This window comes from Branchiostoma floridae, chromosome 12, assembly GCF_000003815.2.
Source record: "Branchiostoma floridae strain S238N-H82 chromosome 12, Bfl_VNyyK, whole genome shotgun sequence".
Lineage (NCBI taxonomy): Eukaryota > Metazoa > Chordata > Leptocardii > Amphioxiformes > Branchiostomatidae > Branchiostoma > Branchiostoma floridae.
This window is the reverse complement of record NC_049990.1, coordinates 6622519-6638649: the sequence shown is the minus strand read 5'-3', so window position 1 is coordinate 6638649 and position 16131 is coordinate 6622519. Positions and strand designations below refer to the sequence as shown.

The 16131-nt window shown below is 43.1% G+C and overlaps 2 protein-coding genes across 3 annotated transcripts in view; both read left to right on the top strand.

The window, feature by feature from the left end:
* LOC118427784 (alpha-2Da adrenergic receptor-like) lies at positions 1-5083 on the top strand. The gene is made up of 3 exons (XM_035837715.1): positions 1-159; positions 2699-2844; positions 3418-5083. The coding sequence occupies exons 1-3, from the start codon at positions 26-28 to the stop codon at positions 4695-4697; spliced, it is 1560 nt and encodes a 519-aa protein (XP_035693608.1). The 5' UTR covers positions 1-25; the 3' UTR covers positions 4698-5083.
* Positions 5084-9755: 4672 nt separating this feature from the next.
* The window catches only part of LOC118427256 (neo-calmodulin-like), a 47873-nt gene continuing 41497 nt past the window's right edge, over positions 9756-16131 (top strand). Inside the window, exon 1 of one of the 2 annotated variants that reach the window (XM_035836931.1) lies at positions 9756-9915. The gene's annotated coding sequence lies outside the window, so the exon portion shown is untranslated. The remainder of the gene's footprint in view (positions 9916-16131) is intronic. The other variant, XM_035836930.1, reaches the window with a different exon arrangement.

Here is a 16131-nt window from a genome sequence, read left to right as displayed (position 1 = left end):
GGACCTGCTAGTTGGCCTGCTGATTATGCCCCCAGCGCTGGTGACTGAGCTGCTTGGGTACTGGTTCTTCGGAGAGGGGCTGTGTGCCGTGTTCCTGGCGGTGGACATCTTCGCCTGCACCGCCTCGATCAACAACCTCTGCGCGATCAGTCTGGACAGGTACGTCGAAAAAAAAAAACTTCAGGTCGTCGTCTAGTGGCGTCGGGCGTGACGTAACTGGTAGAGCGCTGGGCTCGTAATCTATAGGTCCTGTTCGATCCCCGCCGTGCCCCCGACGTTGTGCCCTTGGGAAAGGCACTTTACACGACCTCCCTCACTTCACCCAGGTGTAAAAATGGGTACCTGACGGGGAGGTAAAAGACTACTTTTTCATTATCTCTGTACCGTGTATGTGGTACTGTTAATATAAGTTACAAAAGCCTTGAGTGCAGTGCCACATTGTCCTCGTCTGTCCAAAAGCAAGTAGAAAAAAACAACTTTAGATCCAGATTATAATAAGCACTTTAATAAGCACAACAGGTTACGATTTAGACTTAGGTTTTAGACTAGCGTAGACTTTCCCATACTGTTCTACACTATTTGTTTGTTCCCTTTCATGTTACATTGTACCTACAATTAGCTATAGCCTCCATCAACAACCTCTGCACCATCAGTCTGGACAGGTACGTCAGGGAAACTTTCGATCCAGATTAAGGGTACACCGTACCGGTACAAAACCGGTTTTTCTTATTGGACCGGTCCAGAAAAACCGGACCTGAAAGAATTTGTTGGACCGGATGGATGTTGGACCTATTGGAAAATGAACAGATTATATGATCAGGCATTCACACGTTTCGGGGCTTACCGGTCGAGGAAAATAACAAGAACGAGCGTAAAGTATATAGTCATTTCTACCAAGTTTTGGCCTCCATCAACATTTGCGCTGTCACAGGACAAGTACGACGGGGAAACTTTCGGTCCACATTCTAACAAGAGTTCGGAGACCTCATACCGCATAATTTGTATATGTTAATGTTCCACCTGCCACAAACTACGGATATTATAAGTATTTGAGTCCTATAATGGAAGACATTACAAATATAGATTTTACTTATCAAATATGTAAATTAAGTGCCAGCTTACATAATTTTCACTTTATGATGTACATCTCTGTCTAAACTACATCTTTTATATAATAATTTTCCTTCCCAAAAGCTGCCCGGCCGGGCCCCGGTTTGGAAATGTGACGTAGGTTTATGTAAGCAACCAGAAAGAGTGCACATATCTCCATTCCTGCTAATCGCCAATATTATTCTCTATATAGCTTAATGGGACACGAGGGAATGTAGGCTAATAGTTTCTTTCGTATGAAGAGCATACCGAATGCGGATTGTGCTCAATTCATTCATTTATTTATAGCCCATAGCTAGTTAAGAACAATGCTGACTTGTTACGAAAGCAAGCGGGTGCCTAGAATTTGAGCTGCTGTGAAGAGGGGCTATTCAACTTTTACGCGGGCAATCAGTATTCTTTTGAATAGGTTGGAGATGCTCCTTGCCACAAAGGGTTTTGTAGTACTGCTCATGATTGTAAGTAATTAGCCTTATTGAAGTTCCAGTTGTGGTCCAGCGATTTGTGTCCAAGAATAGTAGTCTCCTTGGCAGGCTCTATTGGCCAGGTTTTCTTGTTTGAACCTTTTTTTTTTATTAATGCAAAGCTCGAGCTCAATACGGCCTGCAGGACGCTTTTCATTGAGATCACGAGGGAGGGTAAGATAGAATATAACAGAGATACAGATTACACCAAGTACTAATAGACCTGTCAACATATATCACAACATATAAACATGGAAACATGGAACAAATATATTTAGAGCGAAGAGCTCAGCTTAGCCTAAGGTCACCTTTTCACAAAGACAAAGAAAACACAAAACGGACCAAAATAACATCAACAGTACATGCCTTGTGCCACCATACCCACTGGCATAAACTAAACGTACAATATGAAAAACAGCAAAAACACAAAATGGACCAAAAACACACCAACAGCATGCCTTTTGCATAAACGTTGATTTTTCGTTTCCACAAACAGCCCAACCGGGTCCCCGAATAGGAACTTCTATGATGTGAGTTGTGCCTATTATTTCTGGGTGACGCGGAGAACTTATTGATCCCCCTTGTATATGACAGGTACTGGCCAGTTGCCCACCCTGCGGACTGTATGAGACTGGGAAAGCACAGACCAAAACCCAGACCAAAAACAATACCTCCCCGTGAATTAGTAGCCTTGTTCATTGTCGCCATGAACTGGATTAAAATGTCTGAAAAAAAGACGAATTGCACGAGTGTGACCTGAGCTATTATATATAATGGTTTATTGCAAATTCTTGCCCGAGGGCTATGAAAGGGGATAAACAAAGAAGTATAGAATATGTCTATTCTAGTCAACAAAATAACTCTAAACTGTAACTTGTTGGGTTCGACATCTTTTCCCGAGACAGTGGAAGACAAAATACCCCACCTTTTCTATAATATGTGGGTTCTGTGATGTCAGGAGGAATGTAGTTTTCTGTTTGTCTGTAAACACGGGGAAATTTGGGAGAAATTTAGTGACCTCTTTGAAAAGCTCTTTTCTTTCTTGATCGTAGAAGGAACAGTTTGAAACAAAATGTGTTTCGTCTTCCACCATGTTTGACCTGCAGTATACTTACATATGGCAGGTACTGGTCGGTTGCCCACCCTGCGGACTGCAGGAGGCAGGGCCTGTCCCGTAAGCGGGTGAAGCTGGCCATCGTGGCCGTGTGGGTCATCTCTGCCGCCATCTGTATCCCCTCGCTCGTGGGCTGGACAAACGACATGTTCATCGGTAAGTTTCGTCTGGACGGAGGCGTAAAGCCGTGTCAGGTTAAACTGTCATCTCTAATACAACTATTTGACTGTCCAATTTCAGTCTTTCAGTTTTCTTTTAGCTTAACTGTGAAATATAGTGAATGCTATCTGAAAAATCTTGCCGTTTCCAAAATCATATCCAGTTGCTTGAGTAACTGCTTTTTGGCGCTTCCGATGCTGTTGAGCTTTGGAGCTTGTGTTTTACGAACCTTGTCTTTAGATTTCTTTTTAATATTTTCTTTTATATATCATTTACAGAAAGCTGAGTGTGTGTCATCTTCCTCATGGCCATATTCGGCTGGTTCTACTTAGCATTGCAACTAAGTGTCGATACTGCGGTGTTAAGATTTGCGGTCCCGAACGTAAGATATTGTCAAGTAGATTATTGTTTGGGGCCACATCCGTAACATTGTAGCAGCGACACCTAGCTGCAGTACGACGTAGAACCAGTCAATGCTTCCCTGAGGAATATGACAGAAGGTCTCCTTGGTTGTGAGCAGATAAGTAATTTACCGACCTGATAGTAACATTTATGATTGTTATCTTACAGATGACCAACAGCTTCCCCAGTGCGAGTACACTAACAACATCGGCTACGTGGTCTTCTCCACTGTGGGGTCCTTCTACCTGCCGCTCGTCATCATGACTGTCGCGTACGTGCGCGTGTGCTGGGCGATCAAGGACAGGATTCTGCGAAACAGACGCCGGAAGATGCCCCCACTGAGGAACCAGAAGGACAGGAAAGCGATCGCAGATGCAGTGTCCGGAAACGTTGCTCACACGGAAGACGAAAATGACAGCGAAGATCAGCATGAAGAGACAAAACAAAACGGAAACCCAAACGCTTTGACCATGCGGGGTATCCCTCTGGACGACACGAGAAGAGCGTCTGGACTGCAGGACAGACGCCCAAAAGTTAGCGGCCAAAGGGAAAGCCAACATGGCGGCCCTGCATGGCCTTGGTGCTGTCGAAGGAAAGGCGACTCTGAGAAATACACGGAGGGCGCAACAACTGAGCACATCAAAATGCATCCCCTGCGTAGCTGTGCCGAAGACTGGAAACAAGAGCCGAACAGACCTAACAACCTCCTCCTGAGCCCAGTCTTGCTGCACAGGAAATCTGACCTGTCCATCTCCGTCAGTTCACCGACTCCCAGCACCGAGCCATCGAGCCGAAGACAAAGCAACCACAAGAAACTCGAGAAAGGAGTGTCACTGCCCGAGCTGAGTGAAGCGAAGACCGGCCGACTCCAGCCCGTCAGGACAGGGAGAAACACTCACTCCATCGTGGCAATCATCCACTCTGCCCCACCCGCGGACTCTCCAAACCAGCACAGAACTCCTAACTCCAAAAACCTGGTAACGAAGAAGCCGAAAAAACAGTCTCTCGGAGTCGTGAAACAGAGAGACCTCAACAAGAGAATAGAGATCGAAGTTGACTTGGACGATCTGACATCAACCTTCTCAAACGTCGGCAACAACGACGCGATCATCCGAGACGAAAAAGAGCTGTCGAAGCTCCACCGACTCGTCAACCTTCGCAGCCCGAACGCTCTGAGGAAGATGCTGATGCGGAACAGAGACAGGAGGCTGATTGTGGTGGTGGGGATAATCATGAGCGTGTTCGTGCTCTGCTGGCTGCCATTCTTCTTGACGTACGTTGTCCAGACGGCATGCAGCAGTTGTTACGTCCCTGAAACGCTCTTCACTTTCTTTGTGTGGCTGGGCTACTGTAACAGCTCACTCAATCCCATCCTTTACACAGTTTTCAACCGGGACTTCCGGAAAGTATTCTATCAAAAGATTTTACGACGGGAACTTCCTAAGTAGGAAGGATATCAACTGTATGTACAGGTGTCCGTTTTTATAGAGGACTTTAACTTAATGAAGTAATTGCACGAAGCTTTTGCACGTTAACGTTACTACTATTTAGGTATGTTGTACTGTTAAATTGATTATTATAACAAATAGATAACGACGACGACGAAATCCTCCTAGAGTTGCTGATTCACTAAAAGTCACCCTGACTCCAGGAGAAATAGTGCCATATCGGTCACTAATGGAGATCCGTATCAAACCAAACCAAACTAAACCAAAACCAAGAAGGAGAATGAGAGGGGGAAAAAGAGTTCTAATTATTTATGTACAAGAGTAGTGTTTATCTTTTTTAAGAATCTTCTTGACTTGCAATAATGACTTAAAATATCTCCCTTAAAGACGAGAAATCCTCTGGATTTTGAACTGATTCTCACTTTTGATAAATCTTGCTAATAAATAAGTTAGCTCATCATTCAATGGTCTCTAAGTACTGCTTATTGAAAGGTATAGTGAGACCCATACTCACCCACATCAACAGGTAATGCCACACAAACACGAGCCTTTGTCCTCTTTGTGTACTACTAGCGGTCTTTTGCATGCTGAGGAAACAGTGCAGTGCGCTGTTCGGCGAACTAACGGTGGGGTCACACATGTATATATATTGAAGTCCGTTTGAGGTGCGTATGACGTCTCTACCAGGCTCCACAGGTCGCGGAAAAAATAGTACAAATCGGACAAATATAGATACACAACATGCCAGATGAGTTAGCTGACCGAGAAGTATGGTTAGCGACCCAGCTAACTCGTCTGACATGATACTTGTTTACGTTTGTCCAACTTTCTATTATTTTTACAACGGCCTGTGGAGCCTGGTGGAGGCAACTACTCCCATGCGCGCCTCATACGGACTTAAATATATATGCAGGTGTGACCCCATCTTAACGGACACTTCTTCTTTTCTTTCTTTAATGTGGCGTTGCCACAACAAGCTAAGGCAAAGGGTCATAAAATCCCAGTTGTTCAGGTTATGTTTAAGGACACGGGTTGATGCCCCTTACAACAAGGTCCTAGCGGTACTGATAACACTTTATACCGTCGCCGTGCTTTTTTTATTAAGTTTAGTTGCGTAGAATGGCCGGTAATTGGGATCTTGGGATTTTCCCCTCGTGAGGAATCCTGCGTCAAACGCCGCTATCAAGGAGGGTTCACTCGTTCGTATATTTTAACGTGCGTATGAGGTCCGTATGGAAGTCTTAGCCTCTACCAGGCTCGAAAATATAGGAAAACGTAGACAGATAACATGCCAAACGAGTTAGATCGTCGCAAACCATACTCCTTGGCCAGCTTACTGCACGTTTGGCATCATTTCTGTCTAGTTCAGTTCAGTCCAGTTCATCCTCATATTCATAAGAGGTGCCACTAATAATATCAGACCATGCATCTCTGTCTAGCATGGCGGTTAGCAGGTTGCGGTCCTTCAGTCCAACCTCACACTCCAGCACATTCTTGTCTGTCTATATCTGTCCAATATCTACTATTTTTCCAGTGACATGATGTGGAGCCTGGTAGAGGCTAAGAATTCCCTATGGACCTCATACGCACTCGAAAATATACCTTGCTTCTACCAGTCTCCACAGGTCGCTGGAGAATAATAGAAATTTAACAAATAGCTGTCCGGGGAGTATGGTTTAAGACAAGCTAACTCCTCTGGTATGTTATCTGTCCAAATATGTTCAGTTTCTAGAGGCATGTTGAGCCTGGTAGGGGCTAAGAATTCCACAAAGATCTCATACGGACTTACATATATACGTACGTGTGAACCCAAACTTAAAACTATTTTAACCCCGTTGTTCTAACGCTACAAAGGGAGCGGATTGTCTGTTTACAAGTTCTGGACAGGACTGACATTTTACGAGTCGTCAGCGTGTGCTCAAGTCTGATTTTAGTCTGGTGGTAGATTTGCAAACGTTCTTTCTTTTGGGAGCTCCCGAAGGTATGTACTGTACCTTTACAAAACAGTCATTGATTGAAGAAAATTGCTGTAACTGTATGCATACGTGACTGGTGAACCTCTTCAACGTTCTTTCTTTTATTCTGACATTTCTGTTTCCTTGCTGTATATATATAATATTTCAGCAGCAGGGAATTCATATTACCGACATCTATCAAGCTTGTTATAGTCTATCGTTTGTGTAGTAGACGTGTGTCTATTGTCAACAGCATGTTTTTCACATGGACGTCACTGCGAACCACTGTTGATGTATTTCACATTGATAGGAGGCGCGCTTTTGATCGATAAGGAAAAAGGGTATTGTACGTAGAAAACTGTAGTTCTCGTAGTGACTGCCAGGTGATGCTTTTGAGCAATGAGCAATAGAAGATGGTATAATAAAGGACTTTTTACTTTGGATTAGAAATATTCACTCAGACCAGTTGTCCACGTATACAGGCAAGTGACCTGTCCTTGGTGCTGAACGTTCTTCAAATAGATACACAAGGGAACTCGCACATAAACACACCCATAGACGAACACATAAACGAACACATAAACGCATGAACACACACATTCACACACAACAGACCCGAATAGTACTCCGTGTGATTTAGTAGCCTCTTACATTGAATCCATGAATTGTCTGTTTTTTATATGTGATTTGCCACCAGTTCTACACCCCTGAACTCTACTTCCTGCCATCCCCGCGGCATGAAAGTCTGACATTCACGGAGATGCCATCTTATCTTCACACTCACTTCCTACCACTCTACTGACAGTTTATTCAAATCACTACGGATACACAGTAAAATAACAAATACGCCGAAAACAAAGACTCCGTGCACATTATTCGTGATCGTATCCCTGCCAAGCCAATTACAGTTTCATGATAGTGGTTTGCTTGATTTTTTTTGTCACATCCAACTGAAATCTCGCGATGATTTACGAGCGAGATCTTTGTTGATTTTGGTTAGAATAAAGAGGAACGCAGAAGAAGTTGGAATTGAAAATGAAAATTGATGATATGCTTACCGCCCGGCGCCAGCCTAAGTTACGATCAGTGATGGCGCTTGGTGTGTTTTCCTGAAATATCTGCTTGTGTCGTGATTGATAAGGAATAATAGATATGTAAAGGAATTGAGTTTGTCTTATGTCGTATAGAAGGTAGAGAGATATCTAATCAACTTGTTGTCTGGACCTGGTGGTTCTATGTTCTAGTCCCCAGCATTCCCGAGAGTTGTACGAACAGTGATGGCGCGCTCGGCAACTTGGTGTGTTTTCCTTAAATATCTGGTTATGTCGACTAGGGATAAAAGGTCTGTAAAGGAATTGAGTTTGTGTTAAATGAGTAACGTTATGTCGTATAGAAAGAAGTCAGAATATTATCTTGTTGAACTCAGGAGCTGTCTGCACTTAGAGGTTCCAGGGTCGAGTCCCTAGTGTTGTACCTTTCCTTATCTCTAACTCACATTCACTCACTCACTCACTCACTCACTCACTCACTCACTCACTCACTCACTCACTCACTCACTCACTCACTCTCTCACTCACTCACTCACTCACTCACTCACTCACTCACTCACTCTCACTCACTCACTCACTCACTCACTCACTCTCACTCACTCACTCACTCACTCACTTTCACTCACTCACTCACTCACTCACTCACTCTCACACTCCCTCAACTCACGCTGTATTGGCAGCTGTGTAGTTCAGAGTTATACGGTAGGCGGCGCTGTTCTACAAATATCTGCTATGATTTCAATAGTTGTCTCACAACACTGATTTACAAAGAGCAACATCTAGGGTTACCAGTATTGTTGGGCGACAAGCGTCCATTCGGACCGTACCTTTAACTTACGTCAACCCGCACTTTTGTTCTCGCCCTTTCATCCTGTCAATCAATCATAGACTTTGTGACGTGACCTTTGTCCTTGAACCACACGACAGGGGGCAAAACATGTTTATTTTTGTCGTCCAACGCGAGCGCCGGAAAACATCCTAACATATGCTGGTACAGTTAACCATGTGCTAATGAACACCTTTGCCTCAAGGCAATTGTGGCCATTTTTAGTGTTCCTTTAGACGAAGAATCCTGTCTATTATGACCACCTGTTTATTATGACCATATGTATGTTCTTCTAGTCCTCCATGTGATTATTTTAGACATAGACAGGGTTTACTATTTTTTAATGGTAATTCAATGCAATAGAATTACATTCGTCTGCAAAAGAAAACAGAATCAATGGGAACACACGAGGTAGTGTTTCATATATCATGTTGTGTATTGGAGCTGATCAACAACAATTTCTCGGTCTGCCACATGTTATCTTTCTTTCAAGGTCATGTTTGAGGTTATATTTCTTGAAGACAAGGCTAAGGAAAAGCAAGCTCCTTAGAGAGAGAAAGCGGTAAGGAGTCTTCATGACAGGTGGTTTTCCTAGCTCCTCCCTCATTCAGTTTGATCCGCAAACATAATCGAGGCCGCAGTTTGTTTAATTCGATTCCACTGTGGACCCCAATTGACGTCATTGCGGTTGCCACGGCAACGAGTCCTCGGCAGGACGTTCCATGGGGAGAGGGGGAGTCACGACTCGCACAATCCCGCGCTGTAACCGTTTTTGTTCCCGCTTGCTGCATGGTGATGAGGATAAATATTTTAAAGATCGCGTTCGGACACGACATTTCGGTAGCACGTCATGCCGAAATGTCAACATGCACCGGCCTTAAACGACCTTGTCCACAGGCCTCGGCCGGGATAGTCGTAATCTGAGATTTGTTGTCCCAACCTCCCCCCAAGTTACGTAATGTTTCGTCCCTAGCGAGGATTACCCACGCTTCACCGTGTGTGTCTTCGGCTGGGCTAGACCATTCTGCGGTGAAAAGGGGTTTTCAGATGACAGGAAATAAACTTAACAACAGTACCGAGAAAATAAACGATTTAAAAAAACTGTATGTCTTGTAATCTGTCCTATTTAACAGTTACGAATCAGTAAAAATGGTCTTTCAGTAATATCTTGACGTTGAATTAGCTTTATTTGGGAATTAGTACACCCTCAGGTGAAGTATGATGAGCCATCCCCGGTGCAAGACTTTACTGACTAGGTCTGATTCGTATGTAAGGGAAGGCGGTGGACCACGGCCGGGGGAAAATCACGGACTAGCTGGAGATTTTACTGCGGCCTGGCGGAGAGGACTCTACCGAGGGAGGGTGGTTGATCGGACCGGTCTGACCAGGTGAGCCTCATGTCTTCCTGATAAACAACAACACAACAACAACAACACGCACACAGACACCAGCCTATTTATAGTATAGCGAAGGTAACCGAGAAGGCATATTTCACCTACAGGAAGTAACACAAACAACAACCAGACTGATCCAGAAGATCGGATCTCGGATAAGGTGTTGCATACCACCTCAGCAGTAGATACACGCACCCCTCCCCCCTCTATGCGTGACTGACTGCCCAATGTTATAAGATGTGCTCTGCGGATAACATGTAAATAATGTTATTGATAATCTGAGTCCAGCCGAGGCAGGAAGGGGGAGGAGCCCTGGTTATATTAATCCGGTAACGGACTAAGACCGTCTTAATTCACGGTCCATTTTCTGCTTTGTAATCCACACCTTTAAGGGCTTAGTTAAATCAAGGAGGTTAAAAATCTTGGTTAAATCCTACCTATAGATGCTGTAACGTTAGTTTCTGATGTCTTGTTAGTAAAGAAGACGAAGTGAGGTCGCGTTGCTTACATATCTTTTTACCGGTTCTTTAAGCCAAAAGGTGCAGGTAAGATATATATACCTTGGCAAGGTCCCAAACAATACACTTAGGTATGGTTGGAAAATAAGACCCGCAAATTTGCCCTACGCAGACTATAACTAAAGCAGTGTTTTCAAAGGCGTCCCTCTGCTCATGTCAAATATGTTTTATATCCAGCCAGACAGTATTTACCACCTGTGTGGAACTAGTCTTTGTTCTGCAGGTTGTTTTGATGCTTGCCGGTGACTAGCCCCCACCAGACTAACTGCGATGGCTGAAAACTAGGCAAATTTTGCCAAATAACGGTAGAATAATTTGCCAGGGGACTTTGCGTACCATAGCGTATCGTTTGCCCACGGAAATGTAGCCCGTAATGGTCTTATATCGCGTATTGACTCCCCTGGCCAATCACTTACCCTAGTTTCGCCAAATTCTTCTGTCTATAGCCCCTTAGGAGGGTCTGGAGGGGGCTACATGATGACGTGTGTGGCACATTGCGCCTCCTTAATTGCACCAGAGGTATAGGGTACATATCTTTAATGGACCTTGGTGGAATCACGCCTAACTTCACGTGAGAGTGGTACTACTGTCAATCTAGCCACTGGAACACACCGATATTGTGCCAGACTTTAAAAAATATTATCCGTCTGTGTTGTTCTTCGCTATGTCATTCTCAATCCCCATACAAATTAACATGACTGTACAATATACAGTGACTACTGGTAAACACATGTACTGGGACCAGCAATTTAGCCATTATTGGCTAAGTGTCTGGTTTTGAAAGAGGTATGATTGTTATAATGATGCCACTTTCAAAATTAGCTAATTTAGCGTTCGTACAGAATTGATTGACGAGAGGAAGACAGAAGTAGCCAAAACAAAGCTCCTCCAGACAAAAGATGTCGAAATGTTTGTTTTGAAAAGTACGTACGAGCAACGTCCTTGGTACGAGTACCACTGGTTTTGCACATGTATAGTGTGGTGGGTTGGCAATGACTCTAATCTCCCATTATTTTTACCGAACTCATGTGCGAATTAGAATGAAATAGTACAATACAATAGACAAAAGGAGCATTTTTTTTTCAATTGTAGACGTTTCAATCTTTAGGGAATGCTTGTCTATAATATACATCACGTTAACACCAAAAAGGGGACGTCAAGATTTTCTCATACTCAATATGCTTTTGAAATCAATTTACAAGCTATTCTTTGCTATGTATGTCTCCTCTCTGAACACCAAATTTGGTCGACGTAATCGGGTGTGCTTCAGTCAGTCAGTGCTTTCTTCTGCATGTAACTTGTTTACAAAATCCTTTCGTCTTGGCCTATATTGAAAAATAAGAATAAGAATGATTTTGAAGAAGGCACACCATGGTAAACAAATCAATTGACCTGCGTTAGCGAAAATGGACACATTATAACAGTTGATCGAACAGACGGGCTAGAATTAACAAATCGATCCTATATACATGTACGGAGGCATGTGTGTACCGTAAATCCATTTATTTTCGTTGTGAGGAGTTAAGAGGATAGGACGATTTCTTGTTGTTTGAAGTTAACGGCTGAAACAATCCTGTAATACAGTAGAAATACAACGCGCATATTCGCAGTACCATAATATCGCAAATATCTCAAATATACCCTGCATAGAAAATGTAGCAAATCACGATAGTATATTTCAAACGTCATCCAACATGTTCTAAACCAGTTGAGACTAAGTTTTTGCACAACATGCTTATTTATATAAACTAACCTTCAGTTGCAATGATAGCGTTTTAATCATTAACCTGACTCCTTACGTCAGAAATCTCATGACTCAAGGTGTTTGCGGTGAAGTGATTTGACACGTGTTTAGTTCAGATGGCCTAGAAACCAGACTTTTTCCAGGAACTACACAGACTAGCTCTGTACTGTCTAAAAATTTTCCTGAATTTGTGATCGTACAACCATCGTAGGACACTCGTTTGAAGATCGTACGACGAATGGAATCAGGCTCCAAAGGGGGGGGGGGGGGGGGGCACACGTGTGTATAAATATAAATTTAAGTCCGTAAGAGGTCTACCAGACTACTAGTAACTTCGATGGCTGAAAACGATTGAAATTTTGCCAAATAACGGGAGAATAATTTGCCAGCGGATTTTGCCTACCATATAGCGTATCGTTTGCCCGCGGAAATACCACTGACTGACTCCCCTCGCTCATGACTCCGGGTATTTGCGGTGAAGTGATTTGAGATGTGTTTAGTTCAAATGGCCTAGAAACCTGACTTTTTCCAGAAACTACACATAACGGCTCCCCAGGTTCGGAGCCAACATGCCTTCGAGGGAATTCTAGCCTGGATGCAAGACTGTTTCCGGCCACAGCCTACATATAACAGCTTTTCGGCAGAAGTGGGGCTATGTAGAATCCAAAAAGACGAAATCCTCTTCTAAACTTTGTGTCTAATTCAGGGGTTTTGTGGCAAAAATTCCTTGGGTTTGTACAGGCTAATCTTTACCAGACTGACTACTATGGCTATCATAGAGAGAATGAATTGCAAGGGGAGTTTTGCTACCAGTGGAGTTGGTCGGCCTCCGGAGAGAAACATTAACCCTAGCATCGACTGACTCCCTGGCCAATTTTCCCGATTTTGTTGCATGCCGAATTCTACGATCCCCGCACCCCCGTAGGAAGGCCTGATGGAGGCTATGGACGGGCCGTGGAAACAGTCTTTTTTCCAGTCTATGATGATTATAATGGAAACTGGAACGGGCCCGCGGGCGATATCGACCTACATGAAATCGCACATTTTACCAACTCATATGGATTTTCATACCAAGATAACATGTTCGAATGAAAGCTCATCTGTGTTGGTAGAATCCATAGTTGTAAAGTTTAAACTTTGTTCCAACACAAAATGAAAGGAATTCACCATAAATAATTCGGTCAAACACGTCGACCTTCTTCAGAAGTACGATTCGCTTCACTGATATTAGCATGAAAACATGTTTCTTGTGTGTTTCATTTGATTTGCATTCATAAGTCTATTCTAAGTTTATCACGCCTACTACTTCTGAGAATGCCGCCCCTGCATTTTTAGCCAACAACGCCTTTCAAATCGCAGCTGATAAGGAACTTTCTGGTTGGCCTACTTACGTTAGATCCTATCACTGCTGGATTTCTATATTTAGCTGACCCAGTTAAATGGCGGGAAAATCAATTTGGAATTGGTATTGCGAGCCGTAGATTCGCACACGGATCACGTAATGATGGTAATATTTCATTTGCTATTCCGTATCAATAATTATGTATTGCAAATGCATTTACTTGTTATTAGAAGGTCAAACAAAGGATTTATATCGTTTTTGATAGGTAGATTTGAGGTGTTCATTAATAAATAAAGAACACACACACCTTTCTTATATTCTTTCTGAAGATTTAGTCCCATTTTCACAGCTCCAAATATTGTGTATTTCGGTATACATTAAAATCATCAGTGAAGCTAACGTTACATACTCGTATATTGAAACCCAACAATTCAACAGTTACTTTTGGGAATAGTTAGCATTCTTGATTGATTGCATATGTTATACTGATTACGTCATAAAACGAGTTGTTTTGAAGTCAACCTTAAAACATTTTTACATAGTCTAACAAGCGTTTGAGTACCTTCGTTGTCTTTCGTCACACGAATTCAGTGTCGTATACGACTTAAAGGCAAGCTGATCAGAACCAAACATCGACAAGAATCCAAGACAGCCTTTTCGGTAACAAGACATATGAATTTTGTTCGGCGTATGCACGACAGTCTAAAAAATGCCCTGAATTTGTGATAATAAATCATGGTACGTAATTTGCAAATTATCATACGAAAAAGTCAGCATGAGGTACGTGTGGCAGTCTTAGCCTCTACCAGGCTCCACAGGTTGCTGGAAAGATAATAGAAATTGGACAAATATAGACAGACAACATGCCAGACGATTTAGCTGGGTCACAAACTACACTCCTCAGTCAGCTAACTTCTTTAGTATACGCATGTTATGCATTTATCTTTGTCCAATTTTTACTATTTTTACAGTGACTTGTGGAGCCTAGCAGATGCTAAGAACTCCATACGGACCTCATACGGATTTGAATATATGTGTGTGTAAACCCCCCTTAACAGTACTCAGTGTCGTTTTTCGTGTACACGTGTACGTACATGATGCAAGTACACGTACAATGGAAGGTTATCTGCAAGTTCATGCCCGGAGGCTTATTGCAAGTACATGTTAGAAACATAGGGAACATACACGTGACAATGGACAGTGATAAATACTATTTTAAAAGAGACAAATCAAATACTAGTCCTGGCTATCTCTATACAGGTTGGGTTTGACTTTGTTTAGTTACAGTTTAGAGTTAGCCTTTAGACTAGAGTATACATATTCTACAGTATTTGTTCGTTTGGCCCCTTTCATGTTACATTGTACCTGCAATTAGCCCTCGGGCAAGAATTTGTAATAAGCTACTGTAAATGCAGGTTTTCGCTGTGGCCGCTTCACCGCGAACTTAAAACCACCGCGAACATTTTTCTATGGCAGTAAGAGACTACACTGCATGATGCTACCGCGAACTCAAAACCACCGCGAAATGTCCCTTTTCCCGCGAACTTAAAAGCATTTACAGTATTATTCGTAAGCAAAGGAAGACGAAAACCCCACTTTGAAATTCTAGCAGATTGGCATCTTGTCTAGCCTAAGGTAAATCCCCCGAGCGAGCCCCTCCCATAACCTTGGCCTTGGTAAGGTGCGCGGATATTCCATTGGCATTTCGTGATTGTCCCATCCGTTTCGCTGGAATTGAATGTGTCAGAGTCTGTGGGAATGCTCCCGGGCGTCATAACATTAATCAAGGTTCACGTCTGACATGGGGTGATGTGGGGTAGACTATAGGTATTGATTTTAAAAATGAGCTACCGTACCGCTGTTCCTAATAAATGCCTTATATCCAATGCCTTACCTATACTTACATGTAATACGCCTAAGGACCCCTTTGTACTATAAAAGGCAATCACTGAGAGACCGTGCAGCGGCCAAAATTGGATTTTTTAGCCCTTGATTTCATACTTGGAACATAATGCACGATGAAAAAGTATAATGATTGTTTGCCCCTCCCCCTTGTTTAAGACACGAAGCATTTAGATGGTGATAGGTTTGAAGGCCTGATAGCCTGTATAAAGCTACCATACCAGAATAGATATCACATCAAAATGTATACCACTGGCCTTCCAGATCTACTATTCATAAATCACAAGGAGAATTTGCCACCTCAGAGGTACCGATATGTCCTTAGACCCATGGACTATTACTTAGAATACAACAAAACACACAAAACGTGAAAGAAAATCATTCGTTATGTACAACATTCGTTGAGCGATCTGTCAATTCTTTGGTCACAGTAGAAAAGGCCGGTAAACAAAGTAGTAAGGAGGGGTTCCTATGTCCACACCTTTGTAACGGCGGGGAAACTCGAAACGCCAGCTGACATAATGTACTGCGGTAGGATTGGTATGTGGTGGTGTGTGACGTCACTGGCGCGAAGTGTTGCCCGTATGGATGACCGGGCGCCGTGAAAGCCGCGCTGGGTTGCCTGGATGGGTGACGTCATGGCTTGTAACTGATACCCGCCAACTGATCTTAGGTACGAACCGGCGTTCGGTCTCTCTCTCTCT

What these genes read in the sequence shown, in the direction of transcription:
- LOC118427784 (XM_035837715.1), top strand. Translation starts at nt 26, where the DNA reads ATGCCCCCAGCGCTGGTGACTGAGCTGCTTGGGTACTGGTTCTTCGGA. An exon ending in TGCGCGATCAGTCTGGACAG is followed by an intron (nt 160 to 2,698) that starts GTACGTCGAAAA and finishes TACATATGGCAG; the next exon opens with GTACTGGTCGGTTGCCCACC. An exon ending in GACAAACGACATGTTCATCG is followed by an intron (nt 2,845 to 3,417) that starts GTAAGTTTCGTC and finishes GTTATCTTACAG; the next exon opens with ATGACCAACAGCTTCCCCAG.